This window comes from Macaca fascicularis, chromosome 11 (genome assembly GCF_037993035.2).
Source record: "Macaca fascicularis isolate 582-1 chromosome 11, T2T-MFA8v1.1".
Lineage (NCBI taxonomy): Eukaryota > Metazoa > Chordata > Mammalia > Primates > Cercopithecidae > Macaca > Macaca fascicularis.
In genome coordinates, this window is record NC_088385.1 from 58,706,915 (window position 1) to 58,727,295 (window position 20,381).

The 20,381-nt window shown below is 47.9% G+C and overlaps 1 protein-coding gene across 3 annotated transcripts; it reads left to right on the top strand.

Moving 5' to 3' along the window:
• Positions 1-17,252: 17,252 nt before the first annotated feature.
• On the top strand, positions 17,253-20,381 carry ANKRD33 (ankyrin repeat domain 33). 3 transcript variants are annotated; one of them, XM_065524225.2, is made up of 4 exons: positions 17,644-17,861; positions 18,034-18,174; positions 19,241-19,640; positions 19,841-20,381. In XM_065524225.2, the coding sequence occupies exons 1-4, from the start codon at positions 17,741-17,743 to the stop codon at positions 19,995-19,997; spliced, it is 819 nt and encodes a 272-aa protein (XP_065380297.1). In that variant the 5' UTR covers positions 17,644-17,740; the 3' UTR covers positions 19,998-20,381. The 3 variants fall into 3 exon arrangements, with proteins under 3 accessions (XP_073863022.1, XP_045221229.2, XP_065380297.1); XM_074006921.1 differs by lacking the exon at positions 17,644-17,861 and adding an exon at positions 17,253-17,483 and having other exon boundaries at positions 19,241-20,381; XM_045365294.3 differs by having other exon boundaries at positions 17,642-17,861; positions 19,241-20,381.

Here is a 20,381-nt window from a genome sequence, read left to right on the forward strand (position 1 = left end):
GAATGCAGGGACCTTGTCTTTCTTGTTCTCTAGCACAATGCCGGGTACAAACCAAGAAGCACTCAATACATGCTCCATACATTTCAGGAAAGGAGTCCCTGGGACCAAACTAGTTCATCTGGTCACCTCTGAGAGGGCTTCTCTCTGGGTGGGGCCAGCTACAAATACCTGTACTCACCTGGTACACACCTAGATGCCTTGCACACACGGGCAGACCCATGGCTTGCTACAACAATAATCTTGGCTAACAGCGAATCAGCTGACACTTGAGGGCTTACTGTGTGCCAGACATCATTCTAAGTGCTTTACATAGTTTAATTCATTCCATCCTCTTGTGAAGTAGACACTGATAGCCTCAGTTTACAAGCAGATATACCACACACACAGATCCACACCACAACACACAGCCAGCATAAGCATTGAATTCATTATCACTATCCAACAGATAGATGAGTGGGGTAAAGAAATCAGGGTGAGCCTGGGACATTTAATAACTACTGCGGGAAGATGGGAAGAACACCAGGGAAAGCTCAGCATGGGGGTCAGGCACAGAGCCAGTTGGGCAAGTGGTAGAAGAGGAAGGTGAACCTCAGCCCACGCCCATATTCTGGGTCCCCACAGCACTTGGAGTGGTGCAGAAGCTGGTTTCTGGTTCAGTTCTGCCACCCACCGGAGGGGTGATCTTGCCCACCAGAGGGCAACCATTTACCCTCTTGAGACCACATGAGCAAAGTGGTGGGGCAGGCATACATAATACCTATCTCCCAGGGCCCTCACCAGGCTCAAACTCCAACATGCTCATGAAAGCCGTGTAGGGCTTGCTGATGAAAAAGTACAGGTTGCCAGCTGGGAAAACTGGGGCTGGAGCTACGCTTTGGCTCTTCTGGAACCCCAGCTCACTGCTGTATGACCCTCCAGGGTGGGGGCTGGTGGAGGGGCTGGGTCTCACCAACGATTACCCCTTCTGTACCTGGCCTGGTGCTCAGCTAGAACTCCGTAGGTATTTGTGGAGTGAATGTCTCAGTGAGGGAGTGACCAGGGCATAGGTAAGAGGAGGAGAATGAATACATGAGCGAGAGGCAGAGTGAATAAAGCAGGGACTGGAGATGCCCTCTGCCTCTGAGCCTCAGTTTCTTCATCTGTGAAAGCCAGTGGTGGGGCTTGGCCCACTTCTGTCTCTGGGCTCCAGTGTGAATCAGATGAGATGGGGCCACTCCATGGAAGCCCCTCCTTGCTATCTATGCAGGGCCTCCAGGGTGGACGGGGGAGCTGAACTGACCAGTGTTCCCCTCCCCCAGTCCCTGTCCCCCGGAATTTATAGATTCCTCATTGTCCTGCACAAAGGCCTTCTTGAGAAGGGGGCGGGGTGAGTGAAGAGACGGGAGAATTGGAAAGGCAGAAACTGAGCGACAGCCGGCCACACCCAAGGCCCATGAATCCGCCCAGGCCCCTGTTGGAAAGACTCGCTTTGCCGCACTTGAAGCGGCTTGCAGGGCTCCTGCTGCTGGGATCAGCTCACCTTCTTCACAGCTCTGGATCCTCAGCAAGATGGGGGTGGAGCTGCGGGGGCATGAAGACAAGACCCAGTGGTCAGGGAGGGGCGACTCACCTTGCTTTATCCCCCTGACCTCAGAAAGTCCTTAATCTTATTCCTGTGCTGCCCCCTGTAATTCTAGTCCACTGCTGTTGGTTCTGAGCTGAAAAAGGAGATTTCTGTGGGTATTCTGAGTCTCTTTGTGGGAGGGGCCTGGAGGCTCAGACTCTAAGAAAACGACCTCTGGGTAGTGGATGGGAGGCTGAGGGTGGAATTGACAGATGGTGCAGTGTTAACAGATGACGGGAAACAAAATTACTCAGCTGCCATGTCTCTCCTTCTTCCCCATGGAAGGGGATGGCCTTTGGACTGGAAACAGACAATGACCTCAATCAGGAGGGTGTCAGAGGACAGGGAAAGAGAGAAGTGACGGGGCATTAGGGCACCATGAATAGGTGTACGAAAGACCTGACTCAGAATCCCATCCCTGCCACACACCAGCTAGGTGATCTCGAGCAGATCTCACAGAGTCTCTGTTTTCTCATCTGTAAGATGGGTCAATGAAAACCCTGCCTTATCTTCCTCACAGGCTTTTGTGAAGATTATATGGATCCTGTGCTTGAAAAATGGGCTTTAAAGACTTGTGAAGCTGTAAAGATGTAAGAGGTTATTTACTGGAAACTCTTAAGTACCAGCCCAGTAGTTGTTGATGGAATCATTTTTAAAAACTTTTTTTTTTCCTTATAACAAAATAGAATAGAGTAGAAAACATCACAGTGCCTTACAGAGTTTTAGGAAACACTGCTTTTAGTTGCATGTGCATTCATGTGTCCTGGATCCAGAAGTAAATGTATTTACTGTGGATGATGGTCAAAAAAGTGAAATACTCAGAGTAGAGAATATTTTTCAGTGATGATCTCCAGAAGGGAGTAGTGGATGAATGGAAACTGACAACGTGAAATGTATACTAGGCTAAACATAAATGCAAAAACTTTTGTAAACAAAAATGTACACCAGCTCTGTGCAGCTCAGTGTAACTGAGGTTGGTAGTGATAGGTGGAAGGGCTTACTTAGGACTTAACTGTCTGCCCTCTTGGTGGGTAATGAAGCTCTCTCTGCTTTGTAAGATGCCTTGAGCGTGATTCCTGAGAATGCTGTCTCTGAACTCCCACTACACCATGACCGTGGCTCCCTCACCATGGCCCTGAGCTGTGCCAGAGAGAATGGGTTATTCAGTGAGAACCTTGAACTTATGTGCCCAGACCTCCCCTCCAATCTACTAGGAGTGCAGAAGGATCTGCAACAGGTATGCTGTAGTGGTGGTCAGGACACCCCTGCCTGAACTTCACCCATGACCCTTGTCCTCACCCCCACCCCAGGGGTCATAGTCCAGTGAGGGTGAGCTGGTCAGAGTGGACCCTAAATCAATCCCAGACCTTCCCGGCCGGCTCTGAGTTATGAGCTGTGGGCTTTGTGATGTAGATCATGGTTGAGGAGTAGGGGGCATGACCTATGGCAGGTCACACAGGACCCCTAGAAGGGGCCAGAGCTGGGGTCAGAGGCCACCTCCTTCATTCTCTGTCCTGCTCTACTGGGTCCCATCCTGCATCTAGTCCTTCAGCTGGGCTGGACCATTTCCCCACTGACTGCTGGCTCCAGCTGTAACTGCCACCAAGCCTGGAGGCTGGGAGGAGAGGGGCTTCTGCTGGAAAAAGATCCCAGAAGAAAGGAAAGGGATGAGATGCACAATATTTGGTTCCCTAGAGGTGGCTGGTCCATGCTCCAAACCAGCCTCAAAAGTCTCTTGAGTTCCTTCTCTGTAAATTTGCCCCTGCACCTTCCCCTTCCCCCACCCCACCGCAACCTTCTCTTCTGATTGAATTCCACAAGTCAAGACTCCGGGCAAAAATCCAGCCCAAAGGATTAGATGGCTGGAGATTAGGCATGGCAGTCAAAGAGCAAGTTAGGGAGAACCAAGCCATGCTCCAAACAGTGTATGTTATCAGGGCTTAAGAGAGAGCATCAGAGGGAGAGAGAGATGGAAAGAGCCAGACGGCGAGATGAGAAAGATCAAGCTGAAGAAAAGGGGACAGGAAAACAGAAAGAGGAGTACCAGCAGAAGACACTGAAGACAGCTATTGAGAAATAGGAGCGGCAGGCAAAGGAACATCCTTGTGAACTCCTGTCAGACCCCAGAGGCTGAGAGGCCCAAAGGAGGGTAATCCATAAAGTGCCTTTGCTTTTAATCCTTAAGACCAGCAGCCTGAGACTGCGGAAGGCCCTGGCTGAAGTGTACCTGTATCATCCAGGAGCTATCCTTTATTTTACACATTAACCAACAACTGCACACCCCACTACCACAGTCCTTTCTATCAACAAAGGCATACACAGAGAGGATCAATACCAGGCCTGGGGAACTTGGCAGGGGCTGGGAAGGGATCCCTATGGCGTCCTCTTGAGGAGGGAGGCCTGGACAGGGCACTTCAAGACAGGGCATCAGTGCAGGTAGAAGGTAAAAGAATCCTCACACTTGGCCAGGCGCCGGGGCTCACACCTGTAATCCCAGCACTTTGGGAGGCTGGATGGGCAGATCACCTGAGATCAGGAGTTCAAGACCAGCCTAGCCAACATAGTGAAACCCCATCTCTACTAAAAATACAAAAATTAGCCAGGTTTGGTGGCACATGCCTATAGTCCCAGCTGCTCGGGAGGCTGAGACAGAAGAATTGCTTGAACCTTGGAGGCAGAGGTTGCAGTGAGCCAAGATGGTGTCACTGTACTCCAGCCCGGGCTATAAGAGTGAAACTCTGTCTCAAAAAAAAAAAACGAAAAAATAAATACAAAAGTAAGCCGGGTGTGGTGGCTCACGCCTGTAATCCTGGGTACTCGGGTGGCTGAGGCAGGAGAATCGCTTGAACCTGGGAGGCAGAGGTTGCAGTGAGCCGAGATTGCACCACTGCACTGCAGCCTGGGCAATAGAGCACAACTCCTGAAAAAAAAAATCCTCACACTTGGGGTGCCCATCCAGGTTGGATAAAGCTGATCTACAGAAATAACTACAGAAATAACTCCCTTTCCTTTGGACCAGAAACAGAACCCCACCACACTCCTGCTGAGCATCTGCCCTGCCAAAACCCAGACACTGCACCTGACCCTAGAACCCTCAGCTATAGCCTCAAGCCTGTGGGGTGGGGATGCTCTTCCAATTCCTGCCCAGGCCTGCCACCTGCTGGCTGACAGTGGCCTCGCAGTAACAAGACCCTTGCTGAGGCTGGGGTGATTGATGCTAGAGGTAGCTTCTCTGGGCTTAGGGGAAAGAGGATTTGAAAAGCAAAATGTGAAATCCCCATTCACCTACCCATGTCTTCTTACAGCCTCTCTGCATAGGTTAAAAAGACTCTGTCCCTGGGCCGAGCACGGTGGTTCACCCTTGTAATCCCAGCACTTTGAGAGTCCGAGGCAGGCGGATCACGAGGTCAGGAGTTCAAGACCAGCCTGGCCAGCTGGTGAAACTCCATCTCTACTAAAAATACAAAAATTAGCTGGGCATGTTTGCGCGCCTGTGGTCCCAGCTACTTAGGAGACTGAGACAGGAGAATCACTTGAACCGAGAGGTGGAGGTTGCAGAGAACCGAGATTGGGCCACTGCATTCCAGCCTGGGCGACAGAGTGAGACTCCCTTTCAAAACAAACAAACAAACAAACAAAAACAAGACTCCTTGTCCCTGACCATCACTCCTGCATGATGCTGGGGATGATCTTCAGGCCAGAGGAGAATCTGGCGGGAAACTCACATTTACTGAATGTCTAACAAGGTACTAGATGCAGGAGACACAGAGATAACCAAAGTGCTGGAATTACAGGTGTGAGCCAAGGCGCCTGGCCAAGAATGAGATTAATGATAACTAGCATGAAAAACACAAGCGCTGATCTGTGTGCCTGACGCAGAGTAATTTTCAATTAATAGCGATTGAATGAATGAATTAGAACTACCACCAAAGGATGATGAACTCTGTGTGCAGAGGAAAAGAAGGAAACAGACAGGGAAATATTTCTGATTCTTTTATTTTTTTTTTCCCATCATTACCAAGTAGTAATTATCTAGGTGGAAGATTCAAACATTATACAAGTTTAAAAAACAAACCCAGCTGGGCACGGTGGCTCACGCCTGTAATCCCAGCACTTTGGGAGGCCAAGGCGGGCAAATCATGAGTTCAGGAGATCGAGACCATCTTGGCTAACACGGTGAAACCCCATCTCTACTAAAAATACAAAAAAAAAGAGACCCACCAAAAATTAGCCAGGCGTGGTGGCGGGCGCCTGTAGTCCCAGCTACTCAGGAGGCTGAGGCAGGAGAATGGCGTGAACCAGGGAGGCAGAGCTTGCAGTGAGCCTAGATCGCGCCACTGCACTCCAGCCTGGGCGACAGAATGAGACTCCATCCCAAAAAAACAAAACAAAGCAAAACTTTTCTTCACCCTTCTCTTATTCCTCCTCTTTAAGTTAACCACGTTATAAAGAGCATCATTTTGTCTAGTGATTCCCCATCTGGGCTGTACACTAGAATCACATGGAGATGTTTTTAAAATCCTGTTGCCCAGGTTGTGCCCCAGACCAATTGCCTCAGCATCTCCAGAGTGGGTTCCAGGCATCACTATTTCTAAAAAGTCCTTAAGTGGTTACATTGTGCAGCCAATGTTAAGAATGACCATTCTGGCTGGGCGCAGAGGCTCATGCCTGTAATCTCAGCACTTCAGGAGGCCAAGGCGGGTAGATCGCTTAAGCCCAGGAGTTACCAGCCTGGGCAACATAGTAAGACTCTGTCTCTACAAAAAAATGCAAAAATTAGCTGGGCGTGCTGGCACATGCCTGTAGTCCCAGCTACTCAGGAGGCTGAAGTGAGAGGATTGCTTGATCCTGGGGAGGTCAAGGCTGCAGTGAGCCATGATTGTACCACTGCACCCCAGCCTGGATGACACAGCAAGACCCTGTCTCAAAAAAAAAAGAAAAGAATAACCACTCCAGCTCTTTCTATGCATTTACAAAAACATGTAAATAGCCAGTCTCTCTCTCTCTCTTTCACTCACTCTCTCTCTCTCTCTCTCACACACACACACACACACACACACACACACATATAGTAGAGATGGAGTCTCACTATGTTGCCCAGGTTGGTCTTGAACTCCTGGCCTCAAGTGTGTGTGTATATGTGTGTGTATATATATATATGTATACAGTATATGTGTGCCTGTGTGTTTTGTATGTGTATGTGTCATTACATTTGGCTTTTTTTCCAACCATGAACAATGTGGCTCAGAGAAATTTTCAGGGCAACCCATGTAGAGATTTATCTTCTTCTCCTTGAATGGAGGCATAAACTACATGTGTGGTACTTCCTCTAACCCTTCCTCTATTGATGAACATTTAAATTGTTTCTAATTTTTTTTTTTACTGTTACAAACAATGTTTCAAGGTATCTTCAGTATATCTTTGTCAATATTATTTCATTATTTATTTGTATTTATTTATTTTTTAGAGACAGGGTCTCCCTGTGTTGCCCAGGCTGGTCTTGAACTCCTGGCCTCAAGCAATCCTCCTGCCTCAGCCTCCCAAAGTGCTTGGATTACAGGCATGAACCACTATGCCAGGCCTACTCAGACTATCTTTGCTCACATATGCAAACTCTGTTTTGAAAAATATTTCTAAAAGCAGAATTTTTGGGTCAATGTGTATGTACATTTGTTATTTTGATAGATACTGTCAAAATGCTTTCCAAAAATACTTCACTAATTTACATTCCCCCCACAGTGTAAGCACTTAATATTATTAATGTTTAATTTTTACCAAATTGATGGGCCAAAAGCAATATTTCATTGTTATTTTAATTTGCCTTTTCCTGCCTATTTGTGAGTTTAAGCATCGTTTCATATATTTATTGGACATTTGTATTTCTTTTCTTTTCTTTTTTTTTTCATTTTTTTGAGACAGAGTTTCACTCTTGTTGCCCAGGCTGGAGTGCAATGGCACGATCTCAGCTCACCGCAACCTCCGCCTCCCGGGTTCAAGTGATTCTCCTGCCTCAGCTTCCTGAGTAGCTGGGATTAGAGGCATGCGCCAACACGCCCGGCTAATTTTGTATTTTTAGTAGGGACAGGGTTTCTCCATGTTGGTCAGGCTGGTCTCAAACTCCTGGCCTCAGGTGGCCGCCCACCTCGGCCTCTCCAAGTGCTGGGATTACAGGTGTGAACCACCGCGCCTGGCCTGGCCATTTGTATTTCTTTTATGAATTAATTGACCATGCTATTTGCCCATTTCCTATTGGCCTTTTTTTTTTTTTTTTGAGATGGGGTCTTGCTGTGTTGCCCAGTCTGGAGTGCAGTGGTGTAATCTTAGCTCACTACAACCTCCATCTTCCAGGCTCAAGCCAACCTCTCAGCCTCCTGAGTAGCTGGGACTATAGGCACAGGCCACCATGCCTGGCTAATTTGTGTGTGTGTGTGTGTTTTTAATAGAGACGGGGTTTTGCCATGTTTCCCAGGCTGGTCTCTAATTCCTGGCCTCAGGTGATCTGCCTGCCTCGGCCTCCCAGAGTGTTGGGATTACAGCAGTGAGCCACCACATCTGTCTCCTATTGGGCTTTTTTGCAATTAATTAGGAATAGAGGAAATTCTATTTCCAATAATATGACTTGCTGGATTCTGGACTGATTTTTCAGTATAAATCATGTTAAAATGCTGGTTGAAATATGCAAATTATTTTAAAAGTGTAGATGAGCTAGCCAGATAGCAAGAAAGTATTAGGCTAAAGTCTAAGGAAGGCAGGAACTCAGGGAAACAGACAAAGGAATCCTTCTTTAGTGTGAGGATATTTGTCGAATAAGGCAAACTTGAACTTCAACTTTCACAGTCTCTATTTTTGATAGAACCAAGGTAACGAATATAATAGGAGATTCCCTAAAAAGCTGTGACTCCAAAGGATTCATCCTTCATGTAAGATTGAACCTGAAATAAATCTTCCACTGTCGCATCCAGAGGACTTTAATGAAAGCTGCCTCAGTGCTGAGCTGATAGCGAGGCTGTATCTCTGAGTTGTAACCACCAACAGATCTTTGCTCTTATTTGCAGCCCTAGATGACCTAAAACTATCCAAGTTAGGTGTTTAGTTTAAAGTGGTTCAGGACTGGTTAGTACCTCTACATGCCTGGAAGGAAAAAAAAAAAAAAAAAAAAGCTCATATTCTCTGAGGGAAGATACCTTAGTCCTCAGCCTCAAGAAATTTCCAACATCATTTTCTAGGGAAAATAATAAATAGCTCAGAGGGGAAAAAAAATCTCTAGACTGGGCGTGGTGGCTCATACCTGTAATCCCAGCACTTTGGGAGGCCAAGGCAAGAGGATCACCGGAGCCCAGGAGTTCAAGACTAGCCTGGGCAACATAGTGAGACCTCTCTACAAAACAGAAAAAGAAATTAGCTGGGCATAGTGGCAGGTGCCTGTAGTCTCAGCTATTTGAGAGGCTGAGGTGAAAGGATCACCTGAGCCCAGGTAGTTGAGGCTGCAGTGAGCCATGATTGCACCACTCACTGCACTCCAGCCCGAGGATAGAGTGAGACCCTGTATCAAAAAAAAAAAAAAAAAAAAAAAAAAAAGATAAATCATAAGAAATCCATACCTAAGCATTGAAGTAAAACTTAAAAACATCAAAGACAAGAAGAAGACCTTAAAGACTTAAGAAAAGAAGGCTGGGAGCAGTGGCCCACGCCTGTAATCCCAACACTTTGGGAGGCCGAGGCAGGCAGATCACCTGAGGCCAGGAGTTTGAGACCAGCCTGGCCAACATGGTGAAACTCCATCTCTACTAAAAATACAAAAAATTAGGCCGGGCGCGGTGGCTCAAGCCTGTAATCCCAGCACTTTGGGAGGCCGAGACGGGTGGATCACGAGGTCAGGAGATCGAGACCATCCTGGATAACACGGTGAAACCCCGTCTCTACTAAGAAATACAAAAAACTAGCCGGGCGAGGTGGCGGGCGCCTGTAGTCCCAGCTACTCGGGAGGCTGAGGCCGGAGAATGGCGTGAACCCGGGAGGCGGAGCTTGCAGTGAGCTGAGATCCGGCCAGTGCACTCCAGCCTGGGCTACAGAGCGAGACTCCGTCTCAAAAAAAAAAAAAAAAAAAAAAAAAAAAAATTAGCCAGGTGTGGTAGTGGGCACCTGTAATCCCAGCTACTCGGGAGGCTGAGGCAGGAGAATCACTTGAACCCGGGAGGCGGAGGTTGTGATGAGCTGAGATCACGCCATTGCACTCAGCCTGGACAATAAGAGCAGAACCCCATCTCAAAAAAAAAAAAAAAAAAAAAAAAAAAAAAAGACAGTGCCTAATAACTGTGGTACATCAACATAATAGAGTATTATACAGCAATCAAAATGAATAGACCATAGTAACACAACAATGTGAATGAATCTTAGCAATATGATATTAAGGGATAAAAGTAGACAGCAAATGACTACATAAAGCATTATATGCTTCTAAATAAATTAGCTAAAATTGTATATGCATATATACATAATATAAATACTCTGAAGAAATACATGAAGAGGCAGTAAAACAATGTATAAAGGAGAACAAAAGAATAATGGACAGGAGACTAGGATTATAGCTGCCTTGGATGAGGAGAGGCCGGGGCTATATCAGGGGAATCATGTTAAACTGTAAAGTATTATCAAGATTGAGGCCAGGTGCAGTGGCTCACGCCTGTATTCCCAGGACTTTGGTGGGACTGACTCACAGTTCCGCAGGGTTGGGGAGGTCTCAGGAAACTTACAATCATGGCAGAAGGGGAAGCAATCACAACCTTTTCCACAGGGCAGCAGGAAGGAGAAGTGCCATTCAAAAGGGGAAAAGCCCCTTATAAAACTTATAAAATCGCTGGGCGTGGTGGCTCATGCCTGTAATCTTGGCACTTTGGGAGGCCAAAGTGGGCAGATCACCTGAGGTCAGGAATTCAGCACCAGCCTGGCCAACATGGTGAAATCCCATCTCTACTAGTAATACAAAAAAATTAGCCGGGCGTGGTGGCGCATACTTGTAATCCCAGCTAGCTATTTGGGAGGCTGAGGTAGGAGAATCACTTGAACCCAGGAGGTGGAGGTTGCAGTGAGACAAGACTGCGCCATTGCACTCCTGCCTGGGCGATAGGAGTGAAACTGCATTGCAAACAACAATAACAACAAAAAAAATCCCATCAGATCTTGTAAGAACTCACTATCACAAGAACAGCATGGGAATAACCGCCCCTATGATTCAATTACCTCCCACTGGGTTCTTCCCATGACAGGTGGGAATTATGGGAACTGTAATTCAAGATGAGATTTGGGTGGGGACACAGCCTAACCATGTCAGTCCTCATATGGTGGAAGGGGTGAGGCAGCTCTCTGGGGTCTTTTTTTATAAAGGCACTAATTACCCCCTAAAAAGTCCCACCTTCTAATACCATCACCTTGGGGGGTTAGGATTTCAACATATGAATTCTGAGGGAGACAAACACTCAGATCATAGCATATCCCATGTTCAAGGAGGAGAGAAGATCTAACATTATGAGGCAATAAATTTTCTCCAAATTACTCTATAAATTCAAATAAATTCCTATTGAAGCTCTAGCAAAAATTTTAAAAGAACCCAATAATCTTATTTGCAATTTTATATGAGAGAATAAAAATCAATTTCGAAAAAGAAAATCAAGTATGGAGAACTCACTCTATCAGGTAGTCAGAGAGACTACAAGGTTAGAGTAATAAAATCAGCGTAGCATTGGCACAGGAATGCCCTAATAAGATGCTATAAGATAACTGAAGTATGGCATAAAACATAAAAGAGAACTCAACGTTTACATGTGATAAAAACGACACCACAAATCAAGGGAGAGAGAATTTTTAACAGATGGAGTTATCTTGCTAAATGGAGAAAAAAAATAAGGTTGGATTCTTTATTAGTCTGCTCAGGTTGCCTTAACAAAATACACAGGCTGGATGGGTTACACAACAGAAATGTATTTTCTCACAGTTCTGAAAGCTAGAAATCCAAAATCAATGTGTCAGCAGGGTTGGTATCCAGAGAGGCCTCTCTTTTTGGCTTGTAGATGGTACCTTCTGACTGTGTCCTCACATGGCCTTTTCTTGTGAAGGCACAGAGAGAGAAAGAGTTCTGGTTGTCTCTTCCTTTTCTTTTTTTTTTTTTTTTTTTTTTTTTTTGAGACGGAGTCTCACGCTGTTGCCCAGGCTGGAGTGCAGTGGGGCGATCTCGGCTCACTGCAAGCTCCGCCTCCCGGGTTCCCGCCATTCTCCTGCCTCAGCCTCCTGAGTAGCTGGGACTACAGGCGCCCGCCACCGCGCCCGGCTAATTTTTTGTATTTTTAGTAGAGACGGGGTTTCACTGTGGTCTCGATCTCCTGACCTTGTGATCCGCCCGCCTCGGCCTCCCAAAGTGCTGGGATTACAGGCTTGAGCCACCGCGCCCGGCCTGTCTCTTCCTTTTCTTATAAGGACAACAGTTCTGTTGGGTCAGGGCCCTACCCTGCCCGAATAATCTCATTGAACCTTAATTACCTCCTTAAAGGCCCTATCTCCAAACACAGTCATTTTTGGTGTCAGGGCTTCAATATATGAATTGAGGTTGGTTGAGGGAGACACAACTTAGTCTATAACAGATTATTTCTTCAATATTATAAAAGTGAATTCCAGATGAATTAAAGACTAAATATCCAAAATAAAACTGCGAGATTAACAAAAGAAATGAAGATCTTTGGGATCTTGGAGTAGAAAACTCTTATTAAATAAGACCCTAAAGCGCAAAGTATAAGGAGAAATTCTGATGAATTTAACCATATCAAAATTCAGGAGTTATTTCAGTGAAGGTCACCATAGATAAAGCTAACAGAAAGATCTACATAATACAGTTGTCTCCTCTATAACCCATCTGACAATGGGTTTATTATCTAGAATATTAAAAGAATTCCTGAAAAATCAATAAGGAAAGGATGGGAAAATTCAATAGAATACTGAGCAAAGGCCATGAACAGTCAATTCACAGGAGGGAAAACAAGAGTAGCCAGCAGGGCATGTGGAGAGATGCTCACCTTGTTGATAATCAGAAAAATTCAATGTAAAATGGCAATATCACTTTATAGTTCTATCAGATTGACAAACATTAGAAGACTGAATAATGACATGTGTTGTCTAAGATGTAGGGAGACTCTTATGCACTGCTGGTAGGCACATATGGCAAAACAGAGCGCAACCTGACAGTATCCACTCAGTAAGTGTGTATGTGCCCTGTGATCTAGTGATCTCAGAGACCCCGATGGGTCCACAACTAGATACGTATGAAGTTGTTCACTTCAGCATTATTTATAGTGACAGGAAGTTGGAGGCAACCTAAGCGTCTATCGCAGGAAGATGTGATAGTTTAAATGAGGTAGATGCACACTATGGAATTCTATAAGCAGGAAGAAAGAGGGAAGAAAGAAAGAAGAAAGTGGCGCACCCCACATCTTTCATCAAGACAGTGTTAAATATAGTGAACCCCAAGTTTCTCTTCAAAGCATCAGTGTGTCAGTATGTTCAGCTCTCTTATTCTTTGATTCTCCATTTTAAATTTTAGCTTCCTGGTTCTCTTTGGTCTCCTTGCTCCTAGTTTCAGTAAACAACTTTCCTGCCAGTCCTAATCAGTAGTTCACATCTGTTCTCTGGTCACCTGCTCTATCCTGACTCATCCCGTTTATCTGCTTTGTCCTGAGTCATCCCAGTCACCTGCTTTGACCTGAGTCACCTTTAGTTACCTGTTCCTAACCATCCTTCCCACCAAACTACCCACCCTGCCACTCTGGCTCATACCCCTGCTCTATTTAAAATAGCCAGTCCGAATTAGCTTAGACTGTGTGGCCCAACCCTAGCCAATAGGGGAACACCACAGCAGTAGGGCCCTGGGTCAGGAATAAGAACTCCTTCCCCTCCCCTGTCCAGGTGTGCTCTTGCCATTGCTGCATTCATGAGTCGCACCCTTCTATAGAAGTAAAAATTGCCTTGCTGAGAAAATTAAATTTATGTTTGAGTGCTATTTCCTTGCAGCATCGAAATTTTATTTACAACAGCATGAACTTTTTTCCTAGAATCCTTACCCATCAGACTTCTGTTTGCGTTTCATTGGCCAAAATTGCATCACATGATTACACCTAACAGAAAGGTAACTAGAGAGAAGGGGAGTTATGAACAGGGATTTTGTTAGATAATCAGAGATGTCCAGTTTATCATCTGATAGATTTTTTCCTAACTGCTGCATAGAATTCCATAGTGTACATCTATCCCATTTTGCTGTGATGGCTAGAGGTTTAGCAGCCATCTTGTGCCTAGGAGGAAAAGTCAAGAGAATCCCAGAGAAGGCCCTGACATCATCAAGTTTCTTAACCAACATCAACAGTTTCCTATTCCTGAACTTTTTCATCATATATAAAAAACAAGCTCCTCTTTGTTTAAGCTACATGTATCAGAGTTCAATTGCAGACAATGGAAATAAATCTGGGCCGGGCATGGTGGCTCACGCCTGTAATCCCAGCACTTTGGGAGGCCGAGACAGGCAGATCAACTGAGGTCAGGAGTTCAAGACCAGCCTGACCAACATGGAGAAACCCCGTCTCTACTAAAAATACAAAATTAGCCTGGGTGGTGGTGCATACCTATAAACCCAGCTACTGGGGAGACTGAGGCAGGAGAATTGCTTGAACCCGGGAGGCGAAGGTTGTGGTGAGCCGAGATCCCACCATTGCACTCCAGCCTGGGCAACAAGAGCGAAACTCCATCTCAAAAGAGAGAGAGAGAGAGAGAGAGAGAGAGAAAGGGAAAGAAAGAAAGAAAGAAAGAAAGAAAGAAAGAAAGAAAGAAAGAAAGAAAGAAAGAAAGAAAGAAAGAAAGAAAGAAAGGAAAGAAAGAAAGAAAGAAAGAAAGAAAGAAAGAAAGAAAGAAAGAAAGAAAGAAAGAAAGAAAGAAAGAAAGAAAATAAAGAAATCTGATCAGTTTAAAAAAGAAATAAAGGAATGGAGAAGCAGGCTTAGGTCCAGGAACAACTCCCAGCTTTGAGAGTCACATGATCTCTGCCTGTGATTGAGAAAACAACAGTCACTACTACAGGAAGCTGATGAATCAGGAAGCTGCTCACCAGAGCCTTGCTGCTGCTGCCATGACCTGTGACAGCAAAACGGATGTCCCATGCTATGTAGCTCTGTTCCAAATTTATATCTTGCACAAGAGCAGAGCCCAAACCACAGAGTCATAGCTCAAAGGAATCTGGGAAGTGTTGTTTAAGCTTTCCAACTTCCGCAGCGCAGAAGAAGCACTGAAAGGAGTTTTAGATTAGTGTTGAGGAGCCCTTCTATTACGGACAACACACCACTGAGGTCAGCTTTTTGGTTACTAAAAACCAAATGCACATCCAACTGATACACTGCACCTAAAGCAACAAGGATGGAGCTTAAAAACACACTATTAAGTGAAAAAGAAAAAACTAACAGAATACATCCTATAGCACAATTTGTAACATGTTAGTTAAAAACACATACAAGCAGGGCATGGAGGCTCATGCCTGCAATCCCAGCACTTTGGGACACCAAGACAGGAGGATCACTTGATGCCAGGAGTTCGAGACCAGCCTGGGCAACAAAGTGAGATCCCCATCTCTACATACAAAAGTTAGACAGGTGTGGTGGCACACACCTGTGTGCCTCCGAGAAGCTCGTAGCTTCTAGAGAGGCTGAGGTGGGAGAGTCGCTTAAGCCCAGGAGTTTGAGGCTGCAGTAAGCTATGATCATGCCACTCCACTCCAGCCCAGGTGACAGAGTAAGACCCTGTCTCTAAAAAGAAGAAAAAATTAAAAACACACAAATCAATACTTATATTTTTCAATGAAATGTACATTTTCAAGGATATACAAGTGTAAGCTGGTAAAGGGTGGAGGAGAATGGGATGTGGGGATTAAGAATGAAAGAGAGAAACTAAATAAATTAAAACAAAATAAGAGAGAGGTCTTGTACAGTCTGATGATAGGAGTGATACCAATGGGGGAATATCATTGGCTCAATTTTCTACATCTGTGGACCAAAACCAATCCATCAAGCTTAATATGTGATATAAATATTAAAGAATATTTTGATAGCAGTTTATCATTGTATTAACAAATCATTTAATTTAAATATTTCATATTTAATTTATCACACTGAAACTATTAAGTTTAATACATCATAATTTCTGGTCAATCCCTTCCTCACTACTGCCTGCCGCACTTTGTGCCCTGACTGCCCACCTGCACCAGACACATAATGTCTGTACTCACAATTTTGTTTGTTTGTTTCGTTTTTTGAGAAAGAGTTTCGCTCTTGTTGCCCAGGCTGGAGTGCAATGATGCAATCTCGGCTCACTGCAACCTCTGCCTCCCGGGTTCAAGCGATTCTCCTGCCTTAGCCTCCCGAGTAGCTGGGATTACAAGTGCCCGCCACCACACCTAGCTAATTTTTGTATTTTTAGTAGAGACTGGGTTTGGCCATGTTAGCCAGGCTGGTCTTGAACTCCTGACCTCAGGTGATCCACCCGTCTTGTAATCTCAAAGTGCTGGGATTACAGGTGTGAGCCACCCCGCCTGGCAACAATTTTTTTTTAAAGGGGGTCTTGCTCTGTTGCCCAGGCTGGAGTGCAGTGGCGCAACCTCAGTTCACTGCAGCCTCGACCTCCCAGGCTCAAGCAATCCTCCCACCTCAGCCTCCTAGTTGCTGGGATAACAAGCGTGGGCCACTGGGCCCAGCTCTATACTCATAATGTGACAATTATGTTTTTATTTTCCCAGAACCTCAAAAAATAAGTCCAGGTGACCCCTGGAGACCCCACCCCAGAGTCATTCTGAGAGTACCAACCCTATTTAATGAGATACCTGCATTCAACTCACACCCTCTCCCACAACCACTCCTTCAGCAAGTCGCACTTCACCCAGTGAGGAGGGGCTTTAGGCTGGGCCTGAAGAGCTGGGCCGAGACCCCACGAGGTTACATCTCCGCCGACGTCCCCAAGGCTGAGGGTGGGTGTGTCGGTCAGGAGGAGTGGTCTTTGTGAGCCCGCCCCGGCGGGGAGGAGCTGCCTGGCTCAGGCCTCGCCCACCCGGAGGATCTTGGGGCTGGTCTGGGTCAGCTCCCGAGATGTGACCACCCGCCCCACCGGGCCCTCCAATCCCTTCCTACCACTGCTTGATCCGGCTCAGCCAGGTGGTGTTTGCAGCAGCTCTTTCTGAAAGTCCAGCCATCTGTTACCTGCGTTGCTTCCTGGGGAGGGATAGTCCACCTCGGGGCATTCGGAGACCCGGTGATTGTGCTCCGCGGAGCCTGGGCTGTGCCCCGCGTTGACTGCCTCATAGATACCCTCCGAATCCCAAGTAAGAAAACACGACGACCCTCTCTCCGTGAGTCTCACTGGGGTGCTGACCTAGAGTGAACCCTGCCTGCTTAGGGCTCCTGGCCCAGTGCTTGTCCTTTTTCAGGGTGGATGGGGCGAGATCCCTGCTGGGGTGAATGTTTTCCCTGGGAGGGGGCTGTGCACTTCACAGCTGCTGAGTCCCCTCCCTAGGATCCAGGGAGACACTCACTACTCCTCTCCATTCTGCGTTTTAGATGCCAGCTGCATGAGAGGGGGGACCCACCTTCTTGTCCCCTGCCTGGAAGAGAAAGAGCTGACATTGCACAAGAGAGGACTGGACATGTCTGAGGCACTGCCCTGCCCGGGCAAGGACACCTCCACCCCAGGCTGCAGGCTGGGGGCCCTGTATTGGGCCTGTGTCCACAATGATCCCACTCAACTCCAAGCCATACTGGATGGCGGGGTCTCCCCAGAGGAGGCCACCCAGGTGGACAACAATGGGAGGGTGAGATGTCCTGGCTTTCCAGGACAGCTGGGGGCATCTCTGCATCCCCACCACACCGTCCTGGCCTGGCTTCCTGAGAGGGGTTCAGGGGCAATACCCCCCGCAGTCCTTAGGAGGAAGGGAATGGTTGAGGGTGGGTCTTTACAGGGGTTGGGGAAGACTCTGGGACAGATGTGGGTTTAGAGGGCACAAGGGGCCCTGGGGAGGCTCAGGGGGAAAGCAGGGGATCTGAGCTGCCCCTCCCTCAGACAGGCCTCATGGTCGCGTGCTACCGCGGCTTCCAGAGTATTGTGGCCCTGCTCAGTCAATGTCCTTTCCTTGATGTGAACCAGCAGGACAAAGGAGGAGACACGGCCCTCATGTTGGCTGCCCAAGCAGGTGTGAGGCTGCTATACCCCACTTCCGACAGCCCCCCTTTTGATGCAGACAGGGCCTCAGTCCCTTGTTGCACGATGTTCTCCACCAGGCTTTGTCGTGCTGGGTGGAGGGTGGGTTGGCAGCTTCATCACCCCCTTTCCTGGGGACCAAGCTTACCCTTGCTGCCCTGCAGGCCACGTGCCTCTGGTGAGTCTCCTGCTCAACTACTACGCCGGCCTGGACCTGGAACGCCGGGACCAGCGGGGGCTCACGGCGTTAATGAAGGCTGCCATGCGGAACCGCTGTGAGTGCGTGGCCACCCTCCTCATGGCAGGTGTGTGGGACCTGGACCGGGGTGTGTGGCCTCCAGTCCCTCCTCCAAGCCTGCCCACCAGACACTAAGTCAGCTGTGATTCTTTGCAGAGAGGAGAGAGGTGGAGATGGGGGATCAATCTAGTTCATCTTCCTAGAGGTGGGGAGCATGCTTTGGGCTTCGTACAATCAACCAAGTCCTGTTATTGATAGCTCAGACACTGCGTGCGGAGGTCCCAGGAAGGAAAGTGTGGGAGGGGAAACTAGCCCAGCTGGAAAACTTAACATGAGAAAAGGCTGGCACCTGGAACCAGCCCCTGTTCCTAGCTGAGTGGCTTCCCTCTCTCTGGGCCTCACCAGTATTGTGAGGGTGTTAGCTTTCCCTGGGATGACCTCCAACTCTGACAAGCCAGGCTTCCAGGGGACCCAGGCAAGAGTCGTCGAGGCCTGTGGCTCTGTGGGGTCATTCAGGGGGAGGTGTGGTGAAGTCCACATTGTCCGTGGAGTTGTTTGGGGGCCCTTCTTCCCCACAGTGGGGCTTTCCTCTGTTGGTCACTCTGGGGGATCCCTGCCTCCACTTTTCCCTTCCCCACCCACCTCAATGGGTTTGGAATGGAAAAGGAGTATAGGAAAAAGGAGGGCGCTCTACACCCTTTCCTTCACCTCAGAGTGACTGCTCCCCCACAACCCCAAGATAGGAGAGGGAGATGGTGAGAAAAGAAGAACCAGGAGAGGGAACCAGCTGACCATCCCCACCCACCTGCCCCAGAGGGTGCCGCTGAGGCCTCTGCCTGTCCTGGGCAGCTTGTACTCCTGCTCTGCCCAGCTCCTTGGACTGAGGAGATCCCTATTCTGCCCCAGGTGGAGCCCCACAATAGGTCTCTCTGAAGTCTTTTCCCCTCTCTGGACCTAAGTGTCTTAATCTTAAACAGCAGGTTGCAACACTGGCCTCCCGATTCCACCTTCAATGGGATGGGACTCCATGGCTTTGAATGTAACCCACATCAGTCTTGCTCCTAAAGAATCTGCCCTTCCGCAAATCACCAACCCCTATCCTGCCCCATGTCACCCCCTGTGCCCCTTCCCAGGTGCTGACCTGACAGCAGTGGACCCTGTTCGGGGCAAGACGGCCCTGGAATGGGCAGTGCTGACTGACAGTTTCGACACCGTGTGGAGGATTCGGCAGCTGCTGAGAAGGCCCCAAGTGGAGCAGCTTAGCCAGCACTACCAGCCCGAGTGGCCGGCCTTGTCCGGGCTCGTGGCTCAGGCCCAGGCCCAGGCCCAGGTTGCCCCTTCACTCCTAGAGCGGCTGCGGGCTACCTTGAGCCTCCCCTTTGCCCTGTCTCCTCAGGAGGGAGGTGTTCTGGACCACTTTGTGACTGCCACAACCAGCCTGGCCAGTCCCTTCGTCACCACTGCCTGCCACACTCTGTGCCCTGACCACCCACCTTCCCTGGGCACCCGAAGCAAGTCCGTGCCAGAGTTGCTAGGCACTGCCCCGCCCCCTCCTCTGGTTCCCCAGTCCCCACCAGAGAGTCCCCAGAGTTCCCCGTGGGTCTTTGTCCCCTACCAGAGCCCTCAGGGCATATTGAGCAAGTGCCTTCAGTGGCTACAGCCCAGGGATAGCACCAGCCCCAGGCCCCAAGTCCCCAAGATCCTCCTCTCCAAGGCATCCTCATCACCCCCCCGGTGCTGGCCAAAGCCCAGTCCTGCGGGACATCAAAGTCTGGCCCTTCCTCTCTGGCGATACCAGGAGCTCAGGATAGAGAAGAGGAAACAGGAGGAAGAGGCCAGAATGGCACAGAAGTAGGGGAAGATGGGATAGGACAGGCTGGGAACAGGTAATCAGGCCCCTCCCCGGGCTTCTTTCCCCTCCGGAGTGCCTCCGGCCTCTCCATCCACCTCTGCCTAAGTAAATCTGCTCTCAACCTATATACATACAAGGTCATTCATTCCAGCATTGTTTGCAAGAGTGAAAGAGTGGAAACACCCGAAGTGTCCATCAGTAAGGGACTGGCTAGATTGGTTATGGATGTAATTGCTGTCTACCCTTACAGTGCATACGCTACAGTGTTTCCAAAATAAGACTAAGGAGGCTGTTTATATTCTGATACGAAACTACCATCAAGATATATAAAGTAAAAATAACTAAGGAGTGGAACAGTGTATACGGCATATTATTATTTGTCAAAGTAAAATTTTCACGAAGATAAACATGACTAAGACAAA